At 37.6% G+C, this 14,148-nt stretch overlaps 1 protein-coding gene across 2 annotated transcripts in view; it reads left to right on the plus strand.

Annotated features, from left to right (window-relative positions):
* Window positions 1–14,148, plus strand: part of COL24A1 (collagen type XXIV alpha 1 chain) — a 323,524-nt gene that overhangs the window by 91,513 nt on the left and 217,863 nt on the right. For both annotated transcript variants that reach the window (XM_079777790.1, XM_079777791.1), the window contains exons 13-14: window positions 8,938–8,991; window positions 11,375–11,419. In XM_079777790.1, coding sequence (XP_079633916.1) covers window positions 8,938–8,991; window positions 11,375–11,419 — 99 coding nt within the window. The remainder of the gene's footprint in view (window positions 1–8,937; window positions 8,992–11,374; window positions 11,420–14,148) is intronic.

Genomic DNA, 14,148 nt, shown 5'->3' on the forward strand with positions numbered 1-14,148 from the left:
TTATTTCTCAGAGTTTCTGTGAGTCAAGAATTTGGGAGTGGCTTATTCGGGTGGGTCTAGTTTAGGGTTTCCCATGAGGTTATAGTTGAGATTTTGGGCAGGACTATAGTCATCTGAAGGCTTGACTGGGGCTAGGGGATCCACTCTGAAGGTGGTTCACTTACTGGCTGGCCATTTTGGTGCAAGTTGGTGGGAGGATCACCTCCTCCTCTTGGGGAACTCTCCACACGCCAACTTGAGTGTCTTCATGACCAGATATGTGGTCTATGAGGGCAAGGTGAACTAGCCTTAGAAGCTGCACGCTATCACTTCTGTATTAAGTTGGTCACATAGACTAGCCATGATTCAAATGGGAGTGTAGTACACAAGGACATTAATATCAGGAAGTGAGAATCATGGAGGGATTCATCTTTGAGGCTGGCCACTATAGATTAATAATATTCAGGCCTCAGAGAAATTGTTCTCCACATCTCTTGCTTATAACCTCAGTTCTGAATGCCATGGAGGTCTGTAGATGGTACTATTGCCATCAGTAGAGACAGAAACTCTCAAGATAGTGGTATGGATTGGAGCAGGCAGTAACAGATAAATTAATTACGTTATCTAATTCTCCTTTCATGGTAGTACTATTTCCTGGTAATGCAAAGGTTCTATTTTTGTGCTTCTCTTTGTGTTCTCATGTACAGTTTCAAAGGTAATAGAATTAGTGCAATATTTGCAACAACTGCACTCAGAGACTGAGAACATTGTGCATTTTTAACAACTCATTACTCTTAAAGTTGCATTTCATAGGTATGGACACAAAACTCATGAAGCATGACAAAAATTCTTTATATTGGCAACTAAGTAGATAAGAAATACTAGAATTATTGTTTTAAATATAGATGTTTAATTAAATTAAATTTAAAAGTTTAAAAAGTAAATATAAAAAATTTAGTTTAACTAATATTAATATTCATTAATTATAATTTGAAACAAAAAGTAAAAAGAAGCAAAAATATTCAGAAGTGATTCACTTAAATTTTACAAATCTAGAACTAAATGTCAGTAGTCTTACATTAAGCATCACCTCATAGTAAAACTTGCATGTAGGACTTTAGACTTTCTCTATTTAAAGATTTAATTACTGATTATATTAGTTTTCTATCTATCGCTGCATAAAAATACCACAACATCAGCGGCTTAAAACAACATGCATTTATTACCTCCCAGATTTCATGGGTCAGCAGTCCAGGTACTACTTAACTGGACTTTCTGCTCAGGGTCATAAGTCTCCACTCAAAGTGTCAACTGGCTGCATTATCATCTGGAGGCTTGACTGGGAAATAATTCACTTCCAAGCCCATTCAGGTTGTGAGAAGAAATCATTTGCTGAAGGTCATAGAAAGGTTGTAGAACTGAGGGTCCTGGCTTTTTGCTGGCTCTTGGCTCTAAGACAACTTCAGTTCTTTTGGACTGTCCACAATGCCCAGAGGTCACCCACAGTTCCCAGCCATGTGGGTACTTATATTATCAGGCTCACAAGGGAAGTCATTAGCTCCAGGCTGCTAAGATGTAGTCTTATATGTTATAACACAATCACATCAGTAACTTCCTATATCACCTTTGCTATATTCTGCTATATTTGTTAGGAGAAGCAAGTCATAGTCTCACCCACACTCAGAGGAAGGGTATCATACAAAAGTGTGAACACCAGAGAGTGGAAATCATTAGAAGGTCACCTTAATGTCTGTCCACTATACTGATCAAACAGTGAAAATGAGTGAGAGAATTATTCACAACTTGAAGAGATCAAATGAAATCTCTGAAATGTCATCTATATATATAAAAGCCTAAGTGACCATCTGGCCGTCCAGCCGGTAACTATGATGTGCAATGATCACCAGGGGGCTGATGCTAAATGCAGGAGCTGCTGAGCTGCAGTGACTTGGCAGCTGTGGTTCTCTGGTGACGCACCCAGAACCAGAGAGGAGGATGCCTGATTCCAGGGTGCATCACCCGAGAACCACATTCTTGCAATCCAGGACCCTTCAAGGGGATGTTGGAGAGCCAGTTTTGGCCTGATCCTCGCAGGCCAGGCCAAGGCCAAGTATTCTTTATAAAATAACATTTTCTAATTGATCCAAACAATGAGAATGTGTAAGATTATGGATAGCACAGAAGCAATAATGCAACTCTGGCATATCATTAGAAGATATTACCTTTGTGAAATTGGCAAATTGGGCAAGAAAGGAAAAAACTCGAGCTTTCCTATGGAAAATACTCCTGAAAATGACCATTACATCTTGGTAGTCTGAGGATATTTCTAGGAGAGCAGAGTTTGATTTCAGTTAATGGCTATAGTTTTCCAGTAGATAAATATGAGAGGAAACTTAGTGTTTTATTTTGTAACACATTCTTTCAAGTGGAGAAATAAATTGTATAAATTGTCCTTTGTGTTCTAAGTTCAAAGACAAAGTGTTTTGTCATTATTCCATATTTCACAACCAATATTTAAGATCATTTTTTGGCAATATATGGCTGCAAATGTTAAGTTTCATTATTAAAGGAATATAGAACCTCCCCTGCATTAGAAAACAAAATATCATGCATGTAGTTACCAGAATTGAAATAACAACTGAATAAACAGTGAATAAGCAGTAACATTTTCAATAGTATAAAATGTTGGCTATATGTTCAATATGTACCCAAATATGATTTTTGTGACATTAACTGTACTATGTTTCTTTTTTTTTTAATTTCTTTATTGATTAAGGTATCACATATTTGTCCTCGTCCCCCCATTCCCATCCCACACCCCTCCCCACACATGCCCCCACCTCCCTGTTGTCCTTAACCGCTGGTTAGGCTCATATGCCTGCACGCAAGTCCTTTGGTTGATCTCCCCCTTTACCCCCATCCTTCCCTACCCTCCCCCTGAGGCCCGACAGTCTGATCCATGCCTCCTTGTTTCTGGGTCTGTTCTTGTTCATCAGTCTATGTTGTTCATTATTTCCCCTAGATGAGTGAGATCATGTGCTATTAGAAATACACTTATAAGAACCGAAAATGAGACAAGCAATAATGGTTATGGTGACAGGCAAATGAATCAGTGTGTAGTGAGTTTCTTTCTGGGCTAACAGTTCTTTTGAGACCCAATTTCAATGTCCAACAGTTCCTTATGTGTACATGTCAGCACTGACATTTCAGTTCTAGATGGTGGACAAATGGTGGTAATGCAGGTCCGACTCTGTCCGGTTTGGTCCTGGGCAATCTGCAGTGATGCACAGCTGTTAACTGCTAGTATGGGAAGGCCACATCAGCGTCTTCCGTCTCTGGACTGCTTCTCTTCTGTCTTCATGGCTGGAGTAGTCCTGTCGATTCCTTTCTTGCTGGAATCCACATGGTCTCGGAGTTGTTTTCTGAAAATATACAAACATATTCTCGACCAAAGGTTAATAAAGGAATATTTTATATAAATTTGACTGGGGATCCTTTTTCAATTTTTGCCCAAATGATTTTCCTCTGGCTTGTTTTGTCACCTTGTGTGTTTTTCATGGGTGTCTTGCTTTTAGCCTTACAATTAATTTTCTAAAGTATTAATTTTCTAGATGTAATTTACTTACAGGATATTTTTCCTTACATGATATTCCTCTACTATCCCCTCCTTTTTTTGATTTAAATGTTAGGAGGCTTTTGAAAAATTTATAATGTATTCTTGATGGCTTTTAAATTTTAATTTTTTGCACTATAATATTACTGTTTTAGGTTCATTATATGGTGCACACTTTTATCATGAGATGAAGTACCAATAAAAATTTTAGTTGACTCTTTAGGAACACCTTTTTGTCTGGTACAATTAATTTTTCTAGAATATTCACTTGTTTCAACTAGCCAATTTAAATTTGCCTGAAAACTTGACTACTATTTTACTGTCAAATTTATTACTCTAACAATAATCTTGTTTTACCCTGTAAATATTGGTGGAAGGGATTATTTGCCTTCTTGAGTAGGTCCTGAGCATTCCTGGTGGTAGGCTGGATTTAGATATCGTAAACCCCCTTCCCCACACCATGGGTACAAGGCAACTCAAACAATTCTTGTTGGAGTGAGAGGGCAGCTGCTGTTGGCCAAGTCTCTGTCGGTCACCTGGGTCCTGATCTGAGCTGGGCATGGGAAGCACAAAGCAGCCATGGGGGCAGGAGACCTCCCTCAGAAGGGGCTAGGATTCAGGCCCCTGCAATGTTGGGGGGGTGAGGGTCTGTGCCCCACCTCTGTTGATCCCCAAATTCTCTCCTGATGGCCCCTCTGCGACTGTGCCTGTCTTAGGTTGTTCCTTCCTTGAGGAATCTTACCCGTCTCTGGCTAACCAGCCATCCTCCGGGGCCAAGCAGGGTGACGTGAGGTTCAGTTTTGTCTCCTTGGTAGCCTATGCCCCCGTGGCCTCCATGCCCAGCACCTGCCTTGGGATCCCCTCGCCTGCTGGCGGGGCCCCAGCACTGATCACATATCTTTTGGAACCCGGGTTTCTTCTCCAGGGAGGGCTCAGTTCGCCCTACTGGGTGAGAGACAGATCCATGGCACCAGTCATCACGAGACTTCAACCTCGACATGAACAGAGAGCTCATGCAACAGCTGTGAGCAATTGAATTGTGAGAAGAGGGTCTCTCTTGGCCTAAAGGGTAAGAGGGACCCATATAGAATGCTCAGGTGCCCTCCCAGGAGGCCCTCTACCCAATGAAAAGGGTTAAATCCTTACATGTCCTTTTTAAATTGCTGCCATACATTCAAAGAATTAGTTTGTATGTTTGCTTGGGATAATTGTATATTATGCTGTAGTAATTCTAAAGTATCAAGAGATGTGTTAAGTTTGTCTCCAAGCACCAAACAGATGACTTTTTTTATTTTATTTATTTTTTATCCCCAAGGGTGCGATGAACTTTTATAAGTACTGGGGGTGATCCAAATCTGGGAATAATTTTTAATGACAGTGTAGGATAATATCATGTAAGGATATTCTTTGTTCTAGTCCATGGGAATTCCCTTTCAGACTGGCTGTCCATTTCTTTTTATATAGACAAGGTCTTAGTTACATTTTCTGCACCTCTACTGGGGGCACGTAGTGATAGTAGTGACACCCTTTCTTTGGTGTCCACACAAGCCAGAAACCTCTCTTTAATTTTACACACAAAGGGGCATTGTTTGATTACGTATCATACAAAAGGGAAGCTGGGTGGAGATCCCTATGTATTTATACTTTCTTGCCCCACCCATGGACCTCCTAGATGTCCAGGGTGTTTGGTATTATTGGTAACTACATTAGTCAGAGGATCAGCCCACGTAATGGGTCTTACCCATGAAGGGTCAGGAGCATAAGATCAAAATACTTACCCTCTTGTCCCCGGTAAAATTACCTTACATCTGATGATTGCTAGCGTGGCTAGAAAGGCGTTCTCAGGCATTCTTGGGTTTCTGGTTACCTCACAATTTCTTCCCTGCGGTTTGACGTTCTGATTGATGTTTCTCTGTTTCTGGATCTATTTTTCCCCCCATCAGTTTATGTTGTTCATTATATTCCACAAATGAGTGAGATCATGTGATATTTATCTTTCTCTGCCTGGCTTATTTCACTAAGCATAATGTTCTCCATCTCCATCCATATTGTTGCAAATGGTAAGAGCTCCTTCTTTTTTACCGCAGCGTAGTATTCCATTGTGTAGATGTACCACAGTTTTTTAATCCACTCATCTGCTGATGGGCACTTAGGCTGTTTCCAAATCTTAGCTATGGTGAATTGTGCTGCTATGAACATAGGGGTGCATATATCCTTTCTGATTGTACTATGTTTCATAAAGCAAGAAAATATGTCTAGATTTAGTAGAAAGTATTTTAAAAATTGATGATACAATTGTAGAAATAATTGTTCTTTGTGTTCTAAGTTCAAAGACAAAGTGTTTTTGTCATTATTGTTCCATATTTCACAACCAATCTTTAAGGTCAACATGTAAGGAAGATAAAAATAATAAAACAAATGATCTCTATCTAGAATAGGAAATTAAAAATGAAATGAAATGCTTAATGGGTAATAAAGTGAGAGGAGAAATAACACATAAAACTTTGAAAAGTAGATATTATCCAGTTCAACTAAATTGTTTCAGGGGCAAAGTCAAGTTGAACTATGTATTTATTATAAAAAGGCCCAGTGCACAAATTCATGCACAGGTGGGGTCCCTCAGCCTGGAGGGCGATCGGGGCCAACGGGGGTGGGGGCGACTGGCCAGGGAGGGGAAGAGGCTGCGGCAGGTTGGCTGGCCACGGGAGGTTGGCTGTGGGAGCACACTGACCACCAGGGGGCAGCTCCTCCCATTGTTTGGTCGTTCAGTCGTTCAGTTGCTTAGGCTTTTATATATATATAGATTGTTGAACTACCAGAAGAACAAGAAGTTGAAATTAATATATAATTGTTTTTATGCTGGTTCTAGAAAGTAAAGATTTTATGGTAAGTGAAGAACTAATCACAGTTATCTCCCCTCTCCCTTCTCCCTCTCCTGTGGGTGGGGGTGGGGTGAGGGAGAAATCAGAGTTTTATGCAAAGATGAACTGGAGAACAGCTCTTCTCTCTAGATGAGGATGGGGACTAATCAGTCCCAGATAGTGATACATCCTCTAGGCAGTCCTGAGTGAGTCCCCAAAGATGTTTTTAGCAATCTGACTACTTTTTTAGATTAATTGTTTCTTCATTTCTTTTTATTTTAAATATATTTTTAATTGATTTTTTTTTACAGAGAAGAAGGGAGAGGGTTAGAGAGTTAGAAACATCGATGAGAGAGAAACATCTATCAGCTGCCTCCTGCACACCCCGTAGTGGGGATGTGCCTGCAACCAAGGTACATGCCCTTGACCGGAATCGAACCTGGGACCCTTCAGTTTGCAGGCTGATGCTCTATCCACTGAGCGAAACTGGTCAGGGCTCTTCATTTCTTAAGAAGATGTTTCCTGAGATAGAATCCACATATCATAAAATTCACTCCTTTAAAGTGTACAATTCAGTGGTTATTAGTAGATTCAGAGAGTTGTGCAGCCATCACGTTAATTTTAGAACATTTCCATCACCTCAGAAAAAAGCCCTGCACTGATCTATTAGCACTCAGTTCGCAATTCTCCCCCACACCACCACCCCTAGACAACCAGTAATCTGCTTTCTATCTCTATGGATTTGCCTATTCTGGACATTTCACATTAATGAAATTATGCAATATGTCCCTCCTTCTTTATTATTTCACTGAGGTTTCTGGAAAACCTACTTATGATCTATCTAAAAAGTCAATCATCTCTTTCAGATTTTATTGCAGTATTTTCCCTCTACTTTTTCCATTACCTGTGCATCATAAATACTTTCAAATACCCATGTTAGCTCATACTGAATAGAATGATGTGTTGCAGATTTGTGAGCTTGTTGACAACAGAATTTGATTTCCAAGGACAATGAAAACAAAATGCCTGCCTGAACTTCAACTGTCTTTGAAGAGAGTATGGCTACAATATGTTTGACTACACAGATGGTTTTTGCATTATCCTCTGGTTACAGAATAAGAGAAACTGCTTCTAGTTAACTATGTCTTAGAAATAGCATACACTTTCCATTGTTAAACCATCTTTTTATTGATTGATTGATTTTTTTATTGATTTCAGAGAGGAAGGGAGAGGGAGAGAGAGATAGAAACATCAATGATGAGAGAGAATCATTGATTGGCTGCCTCCTGCTCGCCCCACACTGGAGAATAAGCCCACAACCCTGGCATATGTCCTAACCTGGAATCGAACCGTGACCTCCTGATTCATAGGTTGATGCTCAACCACTGAGCCACGCCAGCTGGGTTAATCCATCTTTTGTACTAGTGAGCCAGTGACTTTTGTTAGTCTGTTAAACATATAATAATTAATACTGGGTTGCCTAAAGAGATTATAAGAATCTAAAATTTAGTTTATTTTTTGTTAGTCTTATATATTTTTAAAAATAAAAATTATTAAAGTGCTTATAATAAGTCTTATAAATCATTTTGTAAAGTAGCCTTTTCAATCCAGTGGTAAATCCTTAGAGAAAAACTGTAGTATATAAAATAAGAGTAACTGAGTTATGTTATAGTAGAATTTGTAATGAGTAGAGTTTTAGTCTTTATAGTTTCACAATGTAGATTCTCAGTAGGCATCTGCGAAGCTTAATTGTCAGGGGCACCACATTTTGTCTCTGCTGTATTGATGTGCATGATGCCTCTCCCCAGTGAAACTGCACTTCATTGGCTTTTTACTTGTTGCATCGCATCTTATGTTGAGAGTTAAAGGAGTCAGTGTGGCAGAGCAGAAAGAGAGCAGGCTCTGCAGTCAGACTGACTCCACCCAGTTCTCAGTCTAGAGGCTGCAGGTGACTTCACCTCTCTGTGCTTTGATTTCCTCAACTGCCAAGTGAAAATATTAGTACTCATTGATTCAACCTGCTGTGAAGATGAAACGAAGTCATCTATATCCAATAATGTGAATAAGGCCCTTAACACATGGCAAGTGTGCTCAGCACATGCTCAGTAATAGCCATTTTGTTCTCCATGGTGTGGGTATAGAAACTGCACGAAATAGCAGACACCGTGGATTTTTCAGCTAGAAATCTTGGTTATGTTTCCTCTCATTCAATGATTCTTTATATAATAATGAACACATTTCTGTTTTCTCCAACTTAGCTTTCTGTATAGGTCATGGGGCGTGTAAAATAATTTTTATAGAATATGGGAATATTGTACTTAACCAAATCAATGAAGTGTTATGCAAAGCAAATACACCTTTTTGTTGCACTTCCATAAGGATTAGAAACTAAATATCTGTAAGTGAATTCCTGATCAGAAAGCTAAATTGAATTCTTTATCTATTTGGGGTTTAACAGCATTTCTTTCTCTTTCCCTGGGCCAGGGTTTTCCGGGTGACTTCGGAGAGAGAGGCGCCGCTGGTCCTGATGGGAGTCCTGTGAGTACACTGTGAGGGCCTGGCTTTGCAACCCAACAGCACGCAGACTGCACAGCAGCTGTGCTTTCCCGCCTCAGCACCACCTTCAGGAATAAGCCCTGTTGGTCAGACAGTGTCGATACCGCTGTGCACATTCCAATTTGTAATTTTACAACATGGGGAAATAAGGGAAAACTTTTAATGAATCAACTGTATCTTGAGAGACGACCATGGAAATTATTTTGACCACGTTGAATGTCATTGCTCAAGTAAGGTATTTGAAATACATGGTCACAATGTTGACTTGCGTACGCGTGGGAGGAAGGAGCCTTGCCAGCACATGAAGCGATAAACAAGCTGCAGGTGAAATCGGTGCTTTCCGGGGTTGCTCTTTTATACTCACGTGTGTCACTGATTAACCTTTTGAGTGTTTTATAGAGAAGTCTTTTCTGAAACCCAGATTAGGGAATCGCCATTCTAAAATGTGTTATCAAAGAATGATGATGGATTACTACTTTTTTGACACTAGGTAGAAATACCTTCACTTTTGCCCTCAAAAAGCATCCAATAACTATCTCCCAATTTATGCCATGCACACATTTTTTTTCCATAAAAGTTTAAGGTGAAATTAGAATCAACCATAAAATCCTTAAAGCCTAAATTAGGCATAGTTTCTATATTTAGACATAGATAAATTACTAACATTTATGCTTAAAATGAAGTATTTGAAAATAGTTTCTTTTTTATTTCTTTTTATAAAGTATAGCTATATTAGCTTATTTAGTGACTTTAGTCAAAGTTTTATTTGTTATAATGGTGTCTTAAGTAGAGTGTTTACTATCTTTCTCTTGTCCATGATTCTGGGGAGCTTCCCATTTCAAGCTAATAAAGTAAGCATTATTTACTTTTTTCTTGAATATCACTTATGTTTAATCATCTACCACTTAATGACAGGGATGTGTTTTGATATATGCATCGTTAGGTGATTTAATCATTGTGTGAACATCTTAGATGCCACTTATACAAACCTAAACGGTACAGTCTACTACACACTGAGACTATGTAGTGTACCACTGATGGTATGTGTGGTTCGTTGTTACTGGAACGCCATTATGAGGCACACGACTGTATTTGCATAACTAGTGTGCAAGTACACTAGTATAAATCTTATTTAATATTTTGTCAGTAAAATGTACATAAAATTTCTTAGTGTTGGACTCCTACAATATTTAAAACTTTTCTTTTTGAAATATGTTCTTTGTTTAAAATATAATGCTTCTTGAGGGCCAGTTGAGTCTTTAAATATCTTTAAAATGCAAGAATAAACTGGATGTTTTCAGTTTATTAGTTTATAATTCTCTATAGTTTATACTATGCTGTTGTTTAAAAACAATCTGAAAGTAATACAGATGTCCCATTTCCCCCATTGAGTCCTTCCAGGCCACCCTTCAACAATAAAGATAAATTTAAAAAATAATTAAAAAACCAAAAACCAAAAAAACAAATAAAGTTCAACATCAATTTGTAGGTAAAAAAAAAAATGGAATGCAAAAGAATGAAGGACTCTTCTTGAACCTTGTACCATATAAATAATGTACCACTGCCATGGAGTGGATCAAAAATTATCATAAAGACAGAAATGTGAATTCAAAAGACCATCACAAAGACCCATTACAAATCAACTTGAAGCCTTACTGTTGAGAATTTAAAATCTCATTTGAATAATTTAACAACGTTGGTAATTTCTTACATTTGTATAATGCTTTATGAAAAATTTCAAAATCTTTTGTATATATGACAATTTTAATTGTGATCTTTACAACAATGAGAACAAATATTCCTATTGTATAATGAGAAAACTCATATCTAGAAAATTTAAATAATGTACTTCAAAAGAGTTGATAGTGTTTTTAGTGTTTTTTTCTTTTTTCAGTTAATTTAATTTATATTTTTTCCTTATTGATTAAGATATTACATATGTGTCCTTATCCCCTCATTGCACCCCCCAACCCCGAGTTGATAGTATTTTAAATCATCTGAAAAGGTTCTTCTAACACTATATACTGACCAATATATAGGTTAGTTATATCTATAATGCTGATTAATAATGGGATTTATTTCCTTTATTAGTATATGGGAGACAAAGAGAAATCTATATCCTAGGCTGATGGTAGTCCTAGCAGCCAAAGGCATGGAGCCAGAGCACTTTTGAATAAAATAAACTGCCACCAGAGATTTGTATTTCTTAGGAGGATGCATAAGAGTAGGGAAGTTTTCAAAGTTAGCTGCAGACGTTAAAAATTGATATAATTTTTTTCCAATAAATTTTTGTCTTCATCTTTAGAAAATATGCTTAGTATTTTGGAATCTTATTTAACCAGTTATGCACATTTCTTTTACTTAGGGACTTGTAGGTAGCATTGGTCCTCCTGGATTTCCTGGGCTTAGAGTGAGTATCAAATATCATCCTTCTCATAAAATATTTTCTTGTGTATTTATGTTTGTTATCCACGTTGTTCACATGTAATTTTCTAATGTAAATTAGACCAATAGTATGAATAAAATATTAATTATACTTTATGATAAGCTGAAATAAATTTCTACAGATATATGTGTACATATGTATTTATGTCTGTCATTAAATGTTACTTAATCTAGAACCTGTCTCTTTAAAAGCATAAGACATAGAACAACCATTTCTTTCCTTTGAGATAGTCTTTCTGATCATCTAGTCTGGATAGATGCATATAGTTCTGAGCAAAAAGACATGGTAATTGTAGACTTTACTTATGGAATAAAATTGAATAAATGCTTAGGAAAACTATCCTGAACAAAAGGTAGGAGCTGGACTTCACCAATGCCATTAAACATTTTAATATCAAATGTATTTATTATACTAAAAGTATACACTGAATGGCCAGATTATTATGATCTCTGAACGCATAAAAATCTGGCCACTCAGCGTGTGTGTGTGTGTGTGTGTGTGTGTGTGTGTATGTGTGTGTGTGTGTGTGTGTGTGTATGTATATATACATATATTAGAGGCCCGGTGCATGAATTCATGCATGGGTGGGGTTCAGCCAGCCTGGCCAGGGGGAGGGGACATGGGCGGTTGGCCCGCCTGCCTGCTGGTCGAACTCATGGTCGAGGGGACAATTTGCATATTAGCCTTTTATTATATAGGATATACACTAAGTGGCCTGATTATTATGCGTTCAGAGATCATAATAATCTGGCCACTCAGTGTAAATGGTATATTGTTTGTCCACTTAATCAGATTTTATACAGTGACTTCAACTCTGAGTTTCATGGGGGTATCTGATGTATGCAAAGCACAGTTTAGTATAAGCTGTTCTGCGGAGACCAAAGCAATGTAGTCCAGATATGTAGCTTTCTGATAATTTTAGATTATTCATTAGAATAAATAGACAACTATTTATAAATATATTCATAAGTATATTTCTCCCAGCCAAGCTAATAGTTAATGACAGTGTTATGAATTGCAGATATTACATATATATCTATATATATGTGTATATATATAGATATATATATATATTTAGAACTATATGCTTTAACATTCAATTGAGCTAAAAGCAAAACTGACATACTTTATGAAAATAAGGAGCCTAATGAAAATAGAATCTTAAAAGTAAACTATTTATATCCATATAAACATAGGCCATGACCATGGGCAGAGATAAGATTTTCCTTAAAAATCAATTTAGAACTTACTCTAACACATGAAGTAGATAATTAAGACTCCGGGGTTCTATGCCATAAATTATATCTATAATATTTTTAGTTTGAACTTGAACACTGGTCTTATGACTCCAATTTAATGGGTGTTTTTTTTCCCCACCTTCACTACTCCAAGGCAGAAGGTAACAACTTGGCCAAAGGAATATCAGGAGTTCATATATTGGAACTATGGTAACAATCAACATAACAAGTTTGAACTTGCCATTTTGAATGGTGAGAGTATAGAACTGAGAGTCAAAGAACCTGAGAAAGTCTAAGACATTTAAACTGTTCTCTTCTATGATACTAATATAGTATGAATAATAAAAATAGCAATAACAGCTCACCTTTATTTAGTATTTTCTATGTGTAATCCCATGAAAAATGTGTTATATCATTTAATTCTTAGAACAACCTAAGACCACTTAGCTTATAAGTGTTGAGCCCAGATTTGAAGCCATGTGATCTACATCTAGAGTCCAAAATTTACCCCTGGTGCTGCACCAACTTCTCAAAACTTGTATTACCTTAAAATGTATACACGTCACACACTATTTTATTAGGCTTCATGAGAAGCTCTATGTAAAGGTGGAGCCCAAAGGACCTTTTTTTTTTCTTTTCTCAGAACTTAGAATCAGGTTAAACCTGTAGGTGGTAGTCAGTGGCCTTATCAATAGGAGAGAAAAGGAGCAGGGGAAGGGAGTTGGACTCCAAATACTGGTCATGCCTTCATTTAACCTGTTAACATTATGTTGGTTAGCTCAAAAGCTGCCGTTATTACTCTTAAGATTAAGACCAAAATTCTTAGCGTGGCCGAAGATATCTAGACTTTGTGTCTTGTCTGCATCTTGAGAACAGTCTGTGCACTAACAGAGCTGTTCATTCCCAATTGTCATGCAGCCTGCCCACTAGATGGCCTTTACACTGGTTTGTCTACCTGAAACCCTCTACCTCTACTTTTCTTCCTAATGGTTAGCTCATTCATTTTTCAGGTCCAGGATGGATGGAGCACAGTGCTTGACACATAATAGTGCTCAGTAATATAACTGAATTTTCTGTTCTTTCTCTTTCTCCACTCACCTTTGGTAAATTGGAGAGCTTCTACAGAAATTAAAATTGCTAATGACACTAACAATCCTATATAATAGAGAGCTAATATGCTAATTAGACTGAACAGCAGAACAACCATCCAGACGACCTTCCGGATGAAGCCAGGACTGTGAGGGTCAGCCGAGGCAGGCGGGGCTGTGAGGGCCAAGCTCCTTGCATGAATTTTGTGCATGGGGCCTTTAGTCACCTTTATAATTCTCATCTCTTCTACATTGCTATAGATGGTGTTGTGCACTTTGCAAAGTACTTTCTCATACATATTTATAAACTAGATAGAGAGGTATTACTCCATCATTTTTATGTTTATTACATTTTAAAATAAAAACA

This window comes from Cnephaeus nilssonii (assembly GCF_951640355.1).
Source record: "Cnephaeus nilssonii genome assembly, chromosome: 7".
Lineage (NCBI taxonomy): Eukaryota > Metazoa > Chordata > Mammalia > Chiroptera > Vespertilionidae > Cnephaeus > Cnephaeus nilssonii.